At 39.0% G+C, this 19,751-nt stretch overlaps 1 protein-coding gene and 1 long non-coding RNA gene across 6 annotated transcripts in view; one reads left to right on the top strand and one right to left on the bottom strand.

Moving 5' to 3' along the window:
- Positions 1–337: 337 nt before the first annotated feature.
- Positions 338–3,070, bottom strand: LOC117445139 (uncharacterized). Its single transcript, XR_004551936.1, has 3 exons — positions 3,009–3,070; positions 2,757–2,796; positions 338–406 (listed from the first exon to the last, which is right to left on the bottom strand). It is a non-coding gene; the product is annotated as an uncharacterized lncRNA (long non-coding RNA).
- The window catches only part of rabgap1l (RAB GTPase activating protein 1-like), a 132,938-nt gene continuing 115,297 nt past the window's right edge, over positions 2,111–19,751 (top strand). For all 5 annotated transcript variants that reach the window (XM_071202913.1, XM_071202914.1, XM_034080566.2 and 2 more), the window contains exons 1-10: positions 2,111–2,221; positions 7,064–7,278; positions 7,541–7,691; positions 9,475–9,679; positions 11,942–12,116; positions 12,730–12,887; positions 13,800–13,910; positions 15,309–15,375; positions 15,641–15,743; positions 18,277–18,443. In XM_071202913.1, the coding sequence (XP_071059014.1) occupies positions 7,141–7,278; positions 7,541–7,691; positions 9,475–9,679; positions 11,942–12,116; positions 12,730–12,887; positions 13,800–13,910; positions 15,309–15,375; positions 15,641–15,743; positions 18,277–18,443 (1,275 nt within the window). In that variant the 5' untranslated portion in view covers positions 2,111–2,221; positions 7,064–7,140. The remainder of the gene's footprint in view (positions 2,222–7,063; positions 7,279–7,540; positions 7,692–9,474; positions 9,680–11,941; positions 12,117–12,729; positions 12,888–13,799; positions 13,911–15,308; positions 15,376–15,640; positions 15,744–18,276; positions 18,444–19,751) is intronic.

The following is a 19,751-nucleotide window of genomic DNA, read 5'->3' as shown; positions in this document are numbered from 1 at the left end:
AGTAAATATAAAACACATTTTCATGATAGGCAAAATGGAGACTGAAATACATTTGTAAAAGTTATAAGAAGGAAAAGTCATCATCCCCTCTGCAGTTTTCTGGATCTCTGGACGCATGCTTGAGTTAAAGGAGAAGGTTGTAGAGGATGGACGACTGGAGCTTACTCTATGCAAGCTGTCTGGCAAACTACTGCAGTTCTTTATCTCCAGTCATCACCTTTCAGCTTCTTTTGGGTCATCAAGCAACTCAATTATAGGAATATTGTAAGCATGGTGGACTCTGAGGAAGATATGACAATGTTGCACATGTACATAAAAGCGATTTAAAACTGGATCATGAATACAGTGGTTGTTTTGGGTTGCCAGATCCACACTGAATCTCCACTTTCTCCACAAAGGTGTAGGCCTGTGAACAAACAAGAATGGCAAGCTTGAAATGAACTGAGTAAATATCTCTTTTGACAGTGATGCATAAAGTCTGATTTGTAAATATTAACCAGAAAGCAATGAACGCATCTTTTGATCCCATTGTGTTCTTGACGAAAACCATAAACCCCCTGGAATACAACATGATGTATTTTGATTGAGCGAGTGTGATTAACTACAGTAGTTTGTGCTATTTTGTCTACACACTCCTTATGTACTCCTGTACTACTCTCTTTTGAAAAGCAAATAATCATGTAATTTCATTTTATGGTTTTTTTCATACTGTGAGAAGTCATAATACACATTTATGTGATTTAAAACGGTTGCACAGTGCTCATTTTGTAAATTACAATCACCCAGCATTGCTTGTCAGACAAAACATTATATTTAAATATTTCCTGTGATTTTTTCTATTTCTATTTCAATCTATAACAACATTAACATTAAGTGAGGCTAAATAAGCAAAGCAAGAAACATTGAGGACTTGTGTAGTATAATGTTGGGTCATGTTATTTTACAAGATTTCCAGAGAGGCCTAGTGTTGCCATTATAGCAATACACGAAAGTGCATATTACATTATTGGAATTCATTGATCAGAAGCTTTTTCATTTATTTTTTCTTACCTTTTCATTTACTTAGATTAAATAAAAGTCAACTGCAGTGCCATTACAATACACTATCTCAATAATTATTTTACAATAGAACTGTAGATATTTTTCTCTGGATTGACTTAAAGGATAAACAAAGTAAATAGAAGCCTGGCAAAAGGAAAATTCATCACCAAAGGCTGACAAGTTCGATACGTCTAAAATCTCTGAAGAGAAAGGAAACATAAAAGTAGTGTTTTTTTCATGTTGTTTCCACTACCACAGAGTATTCATTGTCATTTGTTTATTTAGGCATTGTATCAACTATATATTTTATTACTTACATACTTAACCAGTTATCTTTAAAAACAGATAAGAAGATTTTTAGAAATGTGGTTGAAACAGATATTGTACCTACCTGACGAATACAGAAACAATCATATTTGACAGTGTTAACTTTTGACTATAAAATATTTGTAACTGCTTGAAATGTCTCTTTGTGTGATGATTTACATGGCACATACATACACGTTATGTCCAATTAATATCACATCCACAGTTTTATCATGAAGTTAATTGGGTGTAGTTGAATTTCTAAATGTTTACTAGAAAATCACTATATAAATGCAAACCCTTACCATAACTAACCATGAGCTCTGGAGACAGCATGCACTTTGACATTGAGCTTATGATTGTTATGCGGCAAACAACCACCATCAGATGATACAACTATTTATCAGAGCAAAACATTCACTTATCCTATGTTTTTTTTCAAAAGGAATCCTTCATCGTAAAGTTTAAGCCTTGATACTGTGGCTCTCATGCAACTGTCAGATCCAATTTGAATAAGAGACAGATGTGAATCAACAGCCAATGCATACTTTAGCTCTTCTGTGTAAAATACAAGCCTAAATAGATGTCTCACTGTATTCATATGAATTTTTCCAATGTAATTATACAACAAAAAATGTGAATGTGTATACAACTATATAGCAAATGGGAAATGTTAAAGTCCAAAATAGAAATATTGCCCTGTACAAATATGTAAGGTTGGTGCCAGACTCACAGCGCATGCGTAAATCACATTCCAAACCGGAAGGCGTGTCACTGAACTCCCGAGTGATTCATCTTGTTTAACATATACGATCTTCGCTGCAACTCTTCTGACAGCGACTACCAGCAACCAACTCCTCTACGCTCCTAACAAGTAAGTTGACAGCTATTTTCTCAACACCTGTGTTCGTTCTACTCTCCCGTTAGCCTTCAGTGAGATGAGAAATGTTGTTTTCCTTCTTCTTTCTCTTAATTTTTCCTCCGGAGCCGGGCGGGGTGTTGCTGAGTGAGCTCGCTCCTCCAGATAGAGGTCCGACTGTTTTGGACTTCGAGCTAGTTAGCTTAAGCCAAACTTAGCTTTAGCTCGCAGCCTGGTACACATTGGTACTTCCTGTTTAGCCTGCATTCACCTGGGCTGGCAGATAGCCCTGCGTCTACAGGTCGGCTCGTGACTAACCAATGTTGTTGCTGTCATTACGTTATTGGATAAAGACTGCTGTAACTGAACTGATAAGTTAGCTTTCCGCTAGCTGAATTGCTTTGCTTGTCTACTGCATGCCTGTGTTTGTTGTTTCTATCAGCTAGCTGTTGTGATTTCAACCTGTCCGCTTGACGAGTATTCTGTACATTTCATTAAACTGCTAGATGTCCTTTCGAAATAGAAAAGCTGCCATATAAAACTAGCTTACTGCTAATGTTGTGAGGGGTTGTGATGTGCTCCATCCAGGCCTGCAGACACAAATGATGGCAGCAATAACAGTTTACTGCAGTAATTAGTGAAAACATCTACACGAACACAGATAAAGTCTATATTTCATTAGGTCTCTGAATGGTTTTTTTTAACAAACATTATGAATTTATAAATCAGATAACTGTTTTTGGAAATTAGGGATGTACATAGAATATGGTTCAATTAAGAAATAATTAGAAATATACCCCACCGTTTTAAAACTTGTTGGCGTTTAGGGCTCAAGGTGTAGGAACTAGCCATACCTCAGTCACTGCAACTGATGTCATGTTGCCATGGCGTTTGTTCCCTGTTTGATCATAAGCTTCAGGATGTGTCTTTGGATTACATCATTGTCTGTGTCATTGATGTTCAACTAAAGGAGAGACTTGAGAGTTAACATTTCATAACCCATAACTAAAGCAGGGCTGGGTGATATTAATACAAATATTAATCTGTTTATGAAATTGAAATTGATATTTAACAGTTAGTTTGAAGTTAATTTAGCCCTATAAGAGTAGAGTTAGTCATTAGAAGGGCAACATTGAGCTGGTATTAACAATATTTAGTAAGTAAAGTACCTGATATAACATTTGGTGGGCATTTGGAGACATTACCTTAGTGGGATGGATATTTTAATGAAAATTATGAAGTATTGGGATTTGAAAGAACTGCTGGCGTTTAAAGTGGTAATACTGGTAATAATTAAGAGCACTCGAAAACTTCAGAGCTTCACGACAGGCAGTAGATCATTGTAGTAATATAAACAAACAGGAATAAACTGGTACAAGTCAGATGAAGGCCAGGCTTTAGCATTGGCTCTAAACCAAAGTGTCCTTTTGTGGTGTGTCTTGATGGAGTGTTTTGTTGTCATAAAGTACGTATCTGAAAATGAGTCGCATGACAAACCCAGCCACAGAACTAACCAGTATATCAGGAATTAAGAAGTGTCCATTACCCATTGATAATTCACATTTTATGAATTTCCTCGTCTATTAGATAGACTTGAATACAGTGTTGTGCTGCTGCTGTTTTGTTGTGTGTAACACAAGTTTATCACAGTAGTTGAGGTCGAAACCAGGTATTCATCACATTTGAATATGGAAATAACTGGAATGGCTTTAGCATCATACACAACAGTAAGTGATTCAAAGTCCGGTGTAAGGTGTGAAAGCAGCTACTGTGTTGGGCGCCTAAATAAGCCTTAGATCAGGTTTCAGATCTTGGTAGTACAAGAGAACTGTTTAACTAGGACGGACTGAGGCTACAAGATGTGTGCTGGATGCTTTTGCACAGAAGGGATTCCAGAACATGATGCATACAGGGAAATGAATTGGCAACACTGACAGTAATTGTCACACTCGGATCCCAGTATGGGGTAATTTGTCCAGACATCATTGTTAAGATTGGCAGTAATAACACATTTCAGTAGGTAACGGGGTAAAAAAAAAAAAAATGACAAGACCACATAATGTTTAACAAGGATACATTACAAATTAATACTGTCATAACAAGTTATTGTAAACAGCCCAACCCTAACAATATTATTATTTATACCTATTCAACAGGTCTGTTCAGTGAGCTTATGCTCCATTATCAAAGAGGCAGTACAGATGCAGTTTGGGCATTGTTGCACTGTGTATTTGTTGAGTAGTAGTGTGAATGTATTTCCTTTTACTGTTTGTGTACTGTATGAGTTGATTTGGTGGCAAATTCATTTTTCAGTGGGGATTAATACCATGTTGTTATCCAACCTAAAATCAGACATTTTGGCCGTCATTATCTTAGAACAAAAGAAACAGCCAGCCAACAAACATTTGCCTCAAACTTCCTGTGAAGTGTCATTAATTCATTTAAAAGTGCATATGTTTATTGACACTCTCTTTTGACTCACTCAATGGCCACACGATCCCAGTCAATAGCAATGTGTAGATATAGTGATATGAATAAATTACAACTTCTTATGCTAAATCAACCCATAGAAAATCACTTAACTGCCTCACAGACATCACGTGTGTGTAGGGCACGGTGCCTGTGGGAGTTGTTCAGCCTGTCTGCAGCGCCGGACACTCACAGTTTCCGTCCAGCCCTGGGTTGGGTAGCAAGGCTGCCAACTGGGACTTTAGTGGATAGGCAGGCTGGTAATGACTGGGTGCAAACTGTGTTTAAAGTGCGAGTTTCTGCCAAAAAGAAAGTGACCGTTCGACCAAACAAGGCCAGCAAACGTGAGAGAATTTATAAACGATGTAAGTCAAATTCAGTCTACCCTTTTTTTTTTTTACAAAAAACCACAACATCTTCCGGTACCTGCATGGATGTTTGTTTGTGTGTGAGAGGGAGATTATGGGATGTTCTGTTATTGCATAGTCAACATTATGTAATTGAGTTTGGCTGCTGTTCATATCATGCTTCAGATCCAGTCTGACTTTAGAAAAAGAGACATTGTGATCCAATAGAGCAAATAAATACTTTAGCTCCAAACAACAAAGTGTAGTATTCTTCTCACTGCCCGCCTTCATAAGTGAATCAGTTGAGTGTTCACTTTTCTGCTTCACGCGGCTCTGTGTAATTGAAAAAGTGTGATTGGAGCACATGACCCTGCTGCCTTCCTCATATGTCTATTTGGGTGTGCACTGTGCACATTGGTGCATATTTACTCGAGTTAAGTGTGTATGAAGGCCTTTTGTATGTATGTAATCATGTCACTGAGTGTGAATGAATGCCCCTTCATGCTTTTATCTCACCTTTGTGTGTTTGCATCGTTCTTCACGGCATCATAATAAACTTTGCATTTAATTGAACCCTCTAGTTTATAATGTATTAGAAAATAGGAAAAAACATGACGTCAATGAACTCGAGCATAGCTGAGAAAACCCAGTGCAGTACTTCAGAGCGATTACAAAAAAAGTTCTTAATTATGTGTTTATTTATGCTTACTTTCTTACAGCCAGGTATCAAGCAGCGTTGCATGATGACATGTTTGTCTGTGCTGTAGTCCAACTCATGATTCAGCAGGATGTAACATGTAGAGGCACTGTGCTGATACAGATGTGCAGACAGATGTTGTCAGTGCGTGACTGTTGGTGCTGTGCTAGCAAATATAAACTCAGATGGTTAGTGATTCCTAGCTCCTACCAGTATACTGGTCACCAAAAAATACATTAAGCTGAAATTAACAATTAAAAAAACAACTATTATAAAAAAGGTTCTTACAGATAATGGTTCAACAAAGGCGCTAGTGTGACAAGGCTTGTAGATATGTGAATGGTAACAGATGTATCTACTGTGAGTAGTGAAGCCAAACATATCAGTTAAAATGCTAATAACTGTGCAGACAGTGCCTGCTTAGCAACAGTATGTTTAACTAAAACCAGCTGCTGGTGGCAGGATACTACAGCACATATTACACTTCTCTAATGTTCATAACATTCATTATGAACATTTGAATATTGAACCATACAGTAATGTGGCTGCCAGACTATTGGGCTTGCGCCTCTGTGACAGACAGCTGCTAAATATTGTAAGAGTGATGTGGAAGACACTGACTGCACTCTATTTACTGAATACTTTTCAACAGATTTCCGGTTAAGAAAATATGCTCACTTTTTCTGGACTCTTATCACTACTTTGAGGAATAGAGGGTCTTAAAGGTCCCATGTCATGGCCATTTCTACTGATCATAATTCCATTGTTGAGGTCTACTAGAATAGATTTACATTGTTCAATGTTCCAAACTCACATTGGTTTCTCAAACAGCATCTCTGTATAGTATGTGTATTCACTCTCTGTCCTAAACGGCTTGTTGGAGCTCCTGCCCCCCCCTCCCTGTGAGCCCACTGTGCTCTGATGAGTCCACCACCATTACATAACCGGAAAAGCATTACATGGGACCTTTAACAACTTTGTCTCGGACTCATAACCTTAAAGTAGAGCCCACAAAACCAGGGAGTTGTTCAGGTAGTGCCTTTCTGTGTGAGTACTGAATGGGTGTGTTGTGGTTTGGCATTGCACATCAGTGACAACATCGCACACGGTACATGTGATCTAATTAATCCTGTTCTATTATTTGAATAGCTCCTAAGTGGACATGCCCACTTTGTGTGTATAGAGATCTTGTAACTCTATTATTGTGTAAGTTTCATGGATAACATTGGGGTCCACCACCTCACTCTTAACCACTTGTTGCTAAAGCATTTTATTTAATCTCAGCATAAATACCAAGAAAACACCTCCTAAATTGTCTAATGCAATCTGTGTGTATTCCCACAGAGCTGGGTGGACAGGAGAGGGAAGGGGAGAGCTTTACCTCTGGTCTCCCCAGCTGACCCGGAGTAAACCAGCCAGCCATGGATGACCGGTCCTCTCTTGGAAAAGTCAGCAGCTCCACAGAGTCCGTGGCCACCGTCACCAGCGAGGAGTTTGTTCTGGTACAGCCCGGTGTCGCCGGGTCACCACAAGGCTCCGAGGGCAAACCAAGACTCAAGGTCAGAACAATATGTCATATTCATCCCTCATACAACACGCTGGTCAGACTTGCAGCTGTAAAGGCTTGTAAAAGGTGCAGCGTGGTGGTAAAACAGCCCATGAAAACTTGCTAAAAGCCAATGAAAACAAGGTCATTGACAAGATTTTTCCAATGTGCTGACTCAGTCCAGCAAGCTCCACTGTGTCCTTATCTCCACCAGGTTTAATCCATCCTTTTCTCATCCCCAGCTTAATTTTTCTCTCCCACTCTCTCTCTCTTAGATGTCTTGGAATGGGAGTGAGCAGCTCGAGAAAGCTATGGAGGATGTGTTGGATGACGATGATGATGAGGTGAAGGTGGAAAAGAGCAATGTGGAAAAGATGGAGAAGCACAGGGACCCAGAGAGCCAAGTCCTGGAGCCCCAACCTGCAGGTAGAGGTCTATTTACGATCAGTGTGTCTACTCACAGGCAATTACAATCTGTCAGTCAACTATTCTTGCTCAGGCATCTCAATGGGAATATAAACTGTAACGTTATTATCTAGTTCATGTCCTTTTCTTCTGTGAGATATCACCGTCAAAAGCAGCAGATTGAGTCTAGTCTTACTTGTATTCACAATATAGCTGAACATTTCCCAAATCCATTTGTTAATTTAAAAACTAAAACTGTTTGCAAAAACAGGCTTTTTTTGTTTTAGAGAAGTATACGTAATTATAATTTATTTGCACTGACATTTAAGTGGAAATAACAATGTGCACAAATGTTGAAATCCAAGCTATGTGCCGTCTGCACTGCAGTTATATATGAAAATATAGCAGATTAGCAAGGCTGATATCTGAACCCTCTGACATTGGCTTAAATGTTCTGTATATCAGCAAGGACAGGTTGGCCCTGACGGCTCTACAAACAAGAAGGCAAAATCAACATGACATGGTCGACAATATACCGCATATTTTTGCAGGTGCAAGGCATAAGCACTACCAGAGTTAAAGATATATATTTTTCAATTCAGCAGATAAATTGTAATTGTAATTAAAACAATAAATAAAAACACATTTAGATTTGCCTGTCCCTCTGTTTTGGCCAAACTTGACCCACTCTACCATGCTGCACTGCGTTATATATCAAATGCACTATAGGACTCATCATTGCAAACTGTATAGCCTAACTGGATGGTCCTCTCTTACTATGCGTTGGATGCAGCATTGGTTTTTATTAATATATAAAGCCATTTTAGGTAAGCTTCCACTGTACATATGTGCCAGATTTGCTCCAGTTTGTGACTCTTACAACCTCAGATCCAGTGCCTGGATACGGTTCCAGGTTCCTGCCGTGCGGACTGAGGCTGGGAAAAGGAGTCTTTTATTATTATGGTCTGAGGTCTTGGAATGACCTTCAATCAAGCCTCAAACTGAGGGCACTTGTCTCAATAGCATGTTTTGAATTGAAGTTGTCTGAAGTCCTTAACACTAGCTGCTCTTGCAGTAATAAGTAGTGCACCTTTCTTACTGTCCTAATGTGCACAATGTAGTGACTGCTTTTTCGTCTTTTGTTTTCTTAGTTATGTTCTCTGTATTTTATATGTATGTGTTATGTGTAACGTTGCTGCATTCTTGGCCAGGTCAGCATTGTAAATGAGATTTTATCTCTGCTTATTTTATCTGGTTAAATAAAAAAAATAAACATTGGGACTACACATCGTATTTGTGTACTTGCAGTCACATACTGTAAAAGTGGTTGTGTGCTTTACTACTGCTGAGTACACTAAGAGGAAATGGTTAGCATTGTGTAGAATAATAGCCAGTCAGCAGTGGAAGTCCAGCTGCTGCTCTCATTGTTCTACTTCCTGTTTAAAGAAAGTGTGAGTACCAGGTCAAATTAATTGCAAAGAAGACTTCCGTAGAAGTTCTCTCTCACGTGCTGCTTATATTCACTTCTTCTCAGTTGGGTTGTTGTGGTTTTGTTTCACACCTGAAAATGCAGCCTTCTGTAGAGCTACAGGATGTGGAACATCTCATGATGGTTTAACGGCATACCAGACAAATGTGAAATATTATTGTCTACCCTGATGATACAACTGTTGTATTATCTTGATACAAATTTGGTTAAAAGTTTGCCAGAAAATGGAGAAGCAAACATCTGTTTTGCTTAAAATAAGAACAGAGATCTAAGAAAAAACAAATGACAACGCAACCTAAATCTTTCTGTCTACAGAAACATGTCCAGCACCATCCAGCCCCACAGTGCTAGAGGAGGACAGTGTTCAGTTCAACAAGCTGTCTTACCTTGGCTGCACCTGGGTCAAAGCCCCCCGCAACGAGGCCGAGGCGCAGAGGGCCATGGTCACCCTGCGGGCCGAGAGTGCCATCCCCATCCCCATCACACTGCACGTGCCCTGTGGCCCCGACGGCTCCGTCAGGTCAGCCAGACACTGAGACAGAGACTGTGTGTGTTGAGACCTGGGTCTATTTAAACCAGGCTTTGATGAGACAAATGTAGAACAGTTTGTTAAAGGAGTACTTAACCCCTCGAAACCCCATTATAACCTTGAATTTGTGAACAAAAAGCCTTGATTTTAAAAGGGACCTATCATGCAAAATGTCTTTTATACATAAATGTGTGTCAGGGAACTCACAAAGTGTCAGATAACAGTACCCAAATCTCTAAAAACGGGGGTACAACGGAGCTGATCCAGATTTACGTAATATCGGAAATGTGGGCTGTCTTCACACCAACGGTGTAGGTACCATATCTGCACGGCCTATCAGATTAGCACGGGGTCCGTTACGCTTACTAATGACGTCACGCATTGGCTGTACGGCAACCCAAGAGGACATTTTACACGGCCAAATTCCGCAAAGTATATTAAAAAATAACAATCGACAGTGAATGTATGTTAGTGGAACTGTGTCAGGAAAGTGAAGTGATAATTAAGTAATGTTATTGAAGAACTGAAATGCATGAAATTGAAAGTTAATATGTATTATATCCCTCTGAAATATGGTCGTAGACTTTACTGATGATTTAGAATTTATTGAAACTCCAGACTCAATGTAAGAGCTTGTGCCTCTTCGGGGGGTGCTAACATTTAAACATAAACTTTATTCTTTACTTTCCCCATTTTTATGATATCAGATATCGTCATGTTGTTTCCATAGCAACAACAACTTCCTGTCAAGAGCTCCTGTTTCACCTGCTTAATACAGTTATCATCACTGCTACTGTGGTCACATCGGGGACACGTAACATTTACAATAGTTGAGATGTGAAGGGGGTTATGTGTTTTTGTCTGTGTTCTGGGTTCCTGCAGGTTTTTGAACAGACTGTCTGTGGGAGTTTACGCTGTTGACAGGAAGTTGTTGTTGCTATGCAAATACCAGATACCATTTCGGAGGGATATGATACATATTAACTTTCAATTTTATGCATTTCAGTTCTTCAATAACATTACTTAATTAACACTTCACTTTCCTGACACAGTTCCACTAACATACATTCACTGTCGATTGTTTTTTTTTAATATTCTTTGCGGAATTTGGCCGTGTAAAATGTCCTCTTGGGTTGCCGTACAGCCAATGCGTGACGTCATTAGTAAGCGTAACGGACCCCGTGCTAATCTGGTAGGCCGTGCAGATATGGTACCTACACCGGCAGCATTTTGCTGAATCTGCCGGTAGAATTCTGAGCAGGCATTAGCTCCCCCTCCTTTTTTTTTTTTTCAAGCTAAGGACCAAAACTCAGCATTTCTCTAACGGGTCTGGAATAGAGGGATATGAGGGATGTCTAAAATGCATGATCTGTTTGGTAGTTTGAGCAAAACACATCATAGACATGTTTTTGTATATTTGTATATACTGAGACCCATAATATATGCCTAAAAATAGCATAATAGGAGACCTTTTTAAGAGAAAATACATATTGTGAGAGCAAATAAACACGGGCAGAAAAACTGTTTGACAAATAATCACTTTGGGGTTAGATATTCCATTAAAATGTGTAGTTCAAAAATATTTGTATTTATACATATTGGCAGTAAAGAAAATCACACAATATTCTTGTATTGATGGAGTTGTTGTGAAATAGTAGGTCATGTTTTACACAGTAACCTGGTATAACTGTATTACAGCCACATTAAAATAGGTGAACGTGTTTACAGAGAATTTACTTTGAATTATGTGGCTATTAAAGGGGCCCCTCATCTCAAAGACTGTTAGCCCTCAGAAGAAGTACAGTTGGAGAGGAAATTAGTTTTTGTAACCATCCTGAGTCATAGAATGAAAATGGAAGGCTTTTTTTTTTAACCACACTGAAAGTACTGACATTTCCGCTCAAGTAGACGAGAGTGACCTGATTGCTTTACTTTCTGAATGAATAGAAGCTGGGATACATATAAAGTTGAATGACATTTATTGAGGTAGAAGATTATTGTAAATAACTTATGGTAACCCCCTGGTGGTGTGAAGTATCTCAGACCTTGCATACCTATAAACAACATTTTAATGTTGAGATAACTGCTCTGGGTTGTCATGTAACCTAAGTAAAGAAAAAGTAATCTGTAAATGGAAAAATAAACTAGATAATAATAAAATGTTGTTGGAAAGAAAGCAATTCATTTACATAATAAGATATTTTGCTGTTATCGTTAGACTGCTGCACTTAAAATAACATCACTTTTTCTCAGGGTCGTGGACCAGGCCTCGGGGACAGAGATCGCCATATTTCCAATCTACAAGGTGTTGTTTTGTGCTCGTGGAAAAGAAGGTTCTGTGGAAAGTGACTGTTTCTCCTTCACTGAGAGTTACCGGAGCGCTGAGGACTTCCAGATCCACGTCTTCTCCTGCCACATCAAAGAGGCTGTGAGTTAGTTGCATTAATAAAAGGCTCTAGAGATATCAAACCCATAGATATCTTCTGTTATAACTTGCAGTATAGTAGACCTGACAGCATGTGCGCTTTATGTTAATGTGTAAACGGTGAGGCTGTATTACTACCACAGCCCTATAAGTGCTGACACTGGTGAACCAGCTGAGGGCGCTGTTGTCTTGTGTTTTGTCAATGATGCCCAGTTCTTTAATACTCATTTCAGTATTAAATTGTCCAGTTCTTGTCTTTTTATTCTATTTACTAATTTACTTTTGCAAAATGTAACTATCTTTTCAGCTTGCATTTATAAATGTATCAGTTTCATTCAGATTTGTAAATACTTTTTTTAAATTCCAAATCTATCGTACACTTAGAAAAAAGTAAACGGATAGCACATAATTGTATTGGGTTAATTGAAAGCAATAATATTAAGTTTAAATAAAAAGCTAAAGTTTCAACTTCATTCTATTGCGTTAAACTAACCTAATACAATTATGTGGAACCTGTTGACATATGACATTAAATTAAAGTCACTGTTTAATCTTTTCAGTGTACTTACCGGTCTCTTGCCTACAAACCTTTGTGTTTCTTTTGCTTTTCCAACAGGTCAGTCGTATCCTGTACAGTTTCTCCACAGCCTTCCGGCGTTCTGCGCGGCCGGAAGACATCAGGGACACGGCACTCGCCAGCCCGCCTGAAGGCGACCTCTACACCTTCACTGTCACCCTGGAGATCAAAGAGGACGATGGCAAGGGCAACTTCAGGTACCTGGTCCACATATCCTCACACATATGTGCAGATACACACCCATTTATTACATTAAGAAGGTGTGTCAGACTATAATGTACAACAACAAATATTATCTTCACATCTTATATCATATCATATATCAAATTGCATGAGAATCAAACACCGTTTTATGAAAGAAGAATGATGGTACGACATTATAGTATGACAACATGGCGCCATTATCCCATATTTTGAGGAAAGCCTTGGCATACATGTGAATTATTAATTTGAGTGAAAAAGGAAAAAAGAGAATATATATATATATATATATATATATTATTGTTGTATGTTTTTGTTTCTGACATGTTCAATAAACTGACTAAAAAAAAAAAAAAAGTTAGAGGTGTACATACTGTAAATGCATTTTGTGTGTGTGTTTCTTATCAGCTCAGGACTGTTGGTATCACAGATATCTCAATATCTGGAAAACTGTAATGTGCTGCAGCTCTGCTATTTTATATGAATGATATTGTTCATCCTCAAAATGCATAAAACGTAATGGCACAGCAAGACAATTTTTACATTTCCACTAGCTATCAAATATTGAGTGTTTTAGTGATGGATTTTCTTTGTTCTGTTCTCCTCTGAAATAAAACGGCCAGTAACTTTTCTGAAAGAACACAACCTGTAAAATGTGAAACTCAGAAGACTTGAGAAAATAAACGTTTTATTTTATGTTTAACTGGGCTAGTTCTATTAAGATAATGACAAAGTATCAAAGACACTGGCATTAAGACAGAGAGAACAATAACATGGAACAAGGTATATGGAAATACACTTAAGAATTGCAATAAAGAACACCACAGTACACTGACATTTGACAACATTTGAATTTCACCAAAGTCCTAAAGGTTATATATAATAACCCCCTTTTTTCCTATCCACAGTCCTGTGCCAAAGGACCGAGATAAATTCTACTTCAAGCTGCGACAGAGCGTTCAGAAGAAGGTCGTGGTTTCAGTTCAGCAAATGTGCAACAAGGAGCTGGGCATCGAGAGGTGAGGATCCCTGTAAGAGAGGTGATGCGTGACGAGGGCCTGCAGTGAGAACCTTCCACTGGCTGTGCTTTGTTATGGATCGGCAGGGTCGCATGTGTTGCACCGCATTTATTCCTCACACATCTTCCCAGAGCGGTTAGCTTTTCAAATGTTTGGAACTTCCTTCTAAGCCATACAAAATATTAAGCCTTGTTATATTATGACTTTCCAGATTAAACCACCAGATTAGCTTTCTTTTAATAAGGACAGTGAGTGCACATACTTGTTGATAAAATATTGCAGAGGAAAAACAACAAAGACAACAGAGGAATACTACTGTAACATTTCCCACTTCCTGCGATCTCCCCCATTTGTATGGCTCTACGTGCTCTAGCAGGCAGCAACAAAGAAGTAGGTCAGTTAACACTCCCCTCCTTTCTTCTTCATTCCCTCACCTCCTATCGCTATCAGAGGGAGACACCTGCCCTCTCCTTTATTTTTTAGTGCCAATGGAAACCTCTATTGTGTTCAGGACTCATTCCTTTCTGAGGGGCTAGGCACATGTTTGACAACACTTTATTGTATCCATAGTCATTTGTGTTATAGCCTCTGTGTTGATGGTTAATTCCTTTGAAATGTTCTATGATTTGGCATCATGTGTATAGATGCAATAAGTTCTATTTTAACCCTGGGACACTTTGTTTAAAGAAAGGAAATCTTCCTATACAAACTGACAAAACCTTTTGAAAAATCACTCTGCATGACACTCAGCCGTTATATTTTCAAGCCCAATATGAACACACCTCATTAAGAGCTGGGATAAGTTATTCTTATGTTCTTATATAATGCATTTCTGAATTGGGAGATTCCCATGCTGACCACTGGATGGCACCTCCACCTAAAGCTGAAGGGACTTAACTACTGTATAGCAAAGTGATTAGGATGTTATGATGAATTGCAAACAACACATGCAATGCTGCTTCAGTATAGTGCAAGACCTCAGGTATGTGTTTTAGAAGTTTGCCTGTACCTGTTTTCCTCTCTATTTCTAACTTCCTGTGTGTCCATGCTTCCTTATTCTGTGTGAGGGGCAAAGCCAGAAGAGGCAGGGAGAGTTGATCTTGTATCACCCTGAATCGGCTTAAACATGCTACACAGGTCATCAAGATATTTTAAAACTGTGGCTAAAATATATTTATTACTTTTTTTAAATTGTGCAATGCACAGTTCATGTTCTTACAGTTATTGTCTGCTTGATGCTTGAAAGCTCATAACGCATCAACAGTAAAATATTTATGATTGTAGTTCAGTCCCACCGAACTACTGTGATCCCCTCTGCTGGTGAATCCAGAATGTACCTCAGCAGAGACATTTGTGATTATTGATTTGTGTTTTGTATCTCTTGTGTCTTCGCTCTAGGTGTTTTGGGATGCTGCTGAGTCCAGGACAGAAAGTGTGCAACAGCGACATGCATCTACTAGACATGGTGAGCTCAACCCACCTTTGCTTGTTTAACCAGACTGTTCATTTGTTAGACCTAAATAAGCACAACCAGAGTCAATAGCCAGGTTAATGCTATATTCAGCCAGTTATTATTACTGTGCTCTGGTTTTCTCAGTTTTGTTTGTCCTAGTATATATTTGTGAAGCTGATAAATGTGCCTTTTTACAATATAATATCTGTATTGATATTTTACATTTGAAATTGTACTAAAAGTTTTTAACCTATTCCATGTATTAATACCTATACAGGAGTCAATGGGGAAGAGCTCTGATGGGAAGGCCTATGTGATTACAGGAACATGGAACCCAAACATGGCAGCCTTCCAGCCGCTGAACGAAGACACCCCTAAAGGTGAGGCGAGTTTTTGTCCCCATAAATGTTGTTTCACACGCATATTATATTTTGATTTACAACCAAGATAGCTGTAAAAAAACGACACGTTTGCAGTTGTATATTATTGACCAAACGCAACAACTTTTGAATGTCAAAATGAAGTTAAAGAAAATACTTTGAAGTAAGTTACAACTATGCGTCAAGATAACCTGGTGAAATGTTTCAAAGTTAGTAAAACATTTTCTTTTCAATTTACAGTTTCCTTCCTTAATACAATTTAGTGCACATGGCAGACATTTCTAGCTTTTTGAGTCCTTGTCCACAAGCTTTTGCTACATTTATGATCTGTGTTAATTGAGACCAGCATGTGCCTGTAGTGTGTACCGGTTGTGCATACACACATATGAAGTATAACATTATTTCCATTTGTCACAAATGTGATGTGGGACTGCACAAAGCTCAAGGTCATGTGTAAAAATGATGCAGTGCTTGCATTGAAGCCTCGATGTGATAATGTTATGCTAGAGAAGGACCTGTCCTTGTGTACAGTACTTGTGTGCTTGTACTTTTGTCCTTGTGTGTCCATTACTTGTCCAGGCCTGGCACATTTTCGCACATTTTAGTGTGATCACATCTTTTTAGTCAGCGAAGCCAAACGAGATGTGGACACTTACTCGTGTGAGAAATGAAATTGAAAGCAACATTTTAGGAGATTAATTTTATGCAAATCACTTTTAAGTGTTTGCTAGCATTTAAGCTACTGTAATCAGATAATTGAGGTTAAAACATGTCCTTCCTATAAAGGCTCTTTGCTTTGCTTTCATTACGTTAGAGAAAGAGGGAGGGTTTATTTATTATGTCTTCTGTATTACGTATATTTACTTCTAGAACATACATTTAAAAAAAGAAAACATCAAATTGAAAATTCATGATGTATGTTCTTGTATGTACACAGTGCTACATTTTGTATTCTATACTTTATTTCATTCCATCTAATCCCAATTGGCATATTTAGCTTGTTTCCTCTTGTATTGCTATTCTGACTTTTTCTCTCATACACCAAATTCATTAAACCATTGTGTTAAACCTTAATATGGCTATTAAAGTCAAACTTAAACCGCTGCCTGAAATGTGTGATTGTGAATCAGAATGTGTTCAGAAATTCACATTTGAGTTTGTTCAATATCCTCATGTACTGTACCTGAGAAGAGGGAACAATGTTATTGTATTTTAAAAGGGAAGCATGTATGTGTGTTCAGAGTGTATGCAGGCGCTTGCATTGCCAAATCCATTACAGCTAACAAACTAGACCACTTGACTCAAAAGCTCTGAGAATTTGACTTGAAGGTAGATGGCAGGTCTGTCAGAGCAGTCTTCCTCATGGGAGTCTGACAGTATCACACACACACACACACACACACACACACACACACACACACACACACACACACACACACACAACACACACACACACACACACACACACACACACACACACACACACACACACACACACACACACACACACACACACACACACACACACACACACACACACACACACACACACACACACACACACACACACACACACACCACACACACACACACACACACACACACACACACACACACACACACACACACACACACACACACACACACACACACACACACACACACACACACACACACTGCTTCACATTATCATAATTGCAATGTATATGCTGGCTGTTTGCTGCATCCCCCCTCCACCTTATCCTCTATAGCTCTTCTATCAATTAAAGGCCAAAGGACCAACACAAATATCTTTAAATAAAGATGGTGGTAGTTCATTTGTTGCCTTCTGCAAGTTTATTACAATAATAAATCCTCCCTACTTGGAGATAACTTTGCCAGCACTTCTGTCTTTTTTCCTTTTGTTTATTCTCAGCTTATAATTAAACTGTCCAAAGGTCATAAGCATTATGTGATTAATTAGTTTGAGGCTTACACCTCTGTATTATATTTCTTTATTATAAAGAGAAATCATCAGTACTATTGGCACAAGTTCAAGCCCCAAGGTTTAACTTTCCCACCTAAAAAAATACATTTATAGTCGTAATTTCTTGAGTTGAAGACATTAGAGTTATTTCCTTATCCACCAGGGGGTGCGGCATCTCCACATGATGCATCGTATGCACTTCCTGCCACCATAGGCGATGAAAAGCTAAACACATATGTATCTACATTTATAGATTTCTTTTTAACTGTAAAGTTAGATTTGACTAGTTCTTAAAATCAAACAGATAGTACACTACATTGACATAGGTAATAAATGTTGGTTCAGACTCATCATTGTGTGTCAGCTTTTGGACAATTCATTAGAGGGTTCAACAATGAGAGCTGTGTTGTACTTACAGCTGTTTATCATGTGTACACTACACTGTAAAAACCTTTTTTCATTTGCAAACAGGCTTCACCCACTGAAATAAATATAATTATATTTATCCACATAATATCCCCCAAAAATAAAATTGCTTTTGTTTTCTCTCTCTCTGTTTCTCTCCAGATAAGCAGGTGTACATGACGGTGGCAGTGGACCTGGTGGTCACTGAGGTGCTGGAGCCAGTTCGCTTCCTGATGGAAACTCTGCTCAGGGTTTATCCATCAAACGAGCGCTTCTGGTACTTCAGCCGCAAGACCTTCAGTGAGACCTTCTACCTCAAACTCAGACAGGTATCTCCTGCACGCATTCCCATACTTTACATAAGATACTTAATGTGGTGTAGTTATTGCCTCTAGATATCCCAGGTCTTGGATGATTCATAGCCTCATTGGTTAGCTTGTTGTGAGGTTATGAAGTAGTTGGTAATTCATGGACGGTTTCTGATTGATTGGATGGTATGTCCCTTTTAGACATTATGATTTTACACATTTGTGATCTGCCATCCTGTGTATACAGTTTGAGCCTTCCCTCTAATATCTCTGGGTGTTGGAAGAACATTGCAAAACCTCCTGAGAAGACCTTCCCGACCTCACAAATGTCTCAAGAAGCTTTACAGCCCACAATGGCATCGTGTCCCAACTCAGCCACAGCTTTCCATAACAAACATGGAAAGATGGAGCAGGTGTGGAGCGATGGAGTTCAGAGCGGGCATTTGGAGGCGTGGTGGTGTTTCAGTGACCAGTGAAATACTGTTCCCCAGAGAGTTGAAATGTTCCTTGTGAGTGCTACAGAAATGTGCTGAAATCGGTATCATCAGCTGACTCTCATTCCTCCCTGTCCATCTGTGCAGCTCCCACTTTTGCCTCCTTGCTCCATTATCCGTCTCTCATTGATGCTCAGCATGACATTCCCTCTCCTGCCTACACAGTGTCAGATTTCTTTATTCTCACCGTCAAGTATAGGATGGGAGAATGTGTACTGTTTGTATAGGAATGCTCAAAATCTCACGTTTGCACAGGTCAGTCACTTGTCTCCGAAGATGTATAGTAACCATGCTCATCTTCAACTCGGGCATTACATTTATCTTGTGAGTTGATATCTGGCAGTTGAATAATAGTCACCACAATCCACTGACGTGACAATTTTTGTTGATGGCAACAAATAAACGGTATTCCTCTTGGACTTTACTCTGTGTTGTATAATGGCAAACATCACAGGCCTTGAAATGTTTGCCCTTTGAGTTTTCCTCACAACTTGTCTTATTAAAAAGTGCTGCGAGAGAAAGCACTTTCACTTACCTCCCATCAACACAAGGACACCCAGCTTTAGCAGTTGCTGCAGGTGCTTACTTTTTTCAACAGTTAAGCTGTAAGCTTCCTCTTTCCTGTTTCAAAGCAGATCTTCTTTAGCAGGCCACGGGGAGCTGGCAAAGCAGTGGAGTGTGGGGAAGCTTTGGATTGTAGGGAGCTAATAAGAGACTCTGCCTCATTATTGGCATGTGGGTAATTAACAGCGGCGCGCTGACTCGTCCGCCTGATTGCCTCTCTAGTTATCTCCTCAGAAAATGGAAGAGTGTTGGACTGGTGCTGTGGTTAAGA

The sequence above is a fragment of the Pseudochaenichthys georgianus genome, chromosome 4 (genome assembly GCF_902827115.2).
Source record: "Pseudochaenichthys georgianus chromosome 4, fPseGeo1.2, whole genome shotgun sequence".
In the NCBI taxonomy this organism is placed as follows: domain Eukaryota; kingdom Metazoa; phylum Chordata; class Actinopteri; order Perciformes; family Channichthyidae; genus Pseudochaenichthys; species Pseudochaenichthys georgianus.
This window is presented reverse-complemented; position numbering and strand designations above follow the sequence as displayed.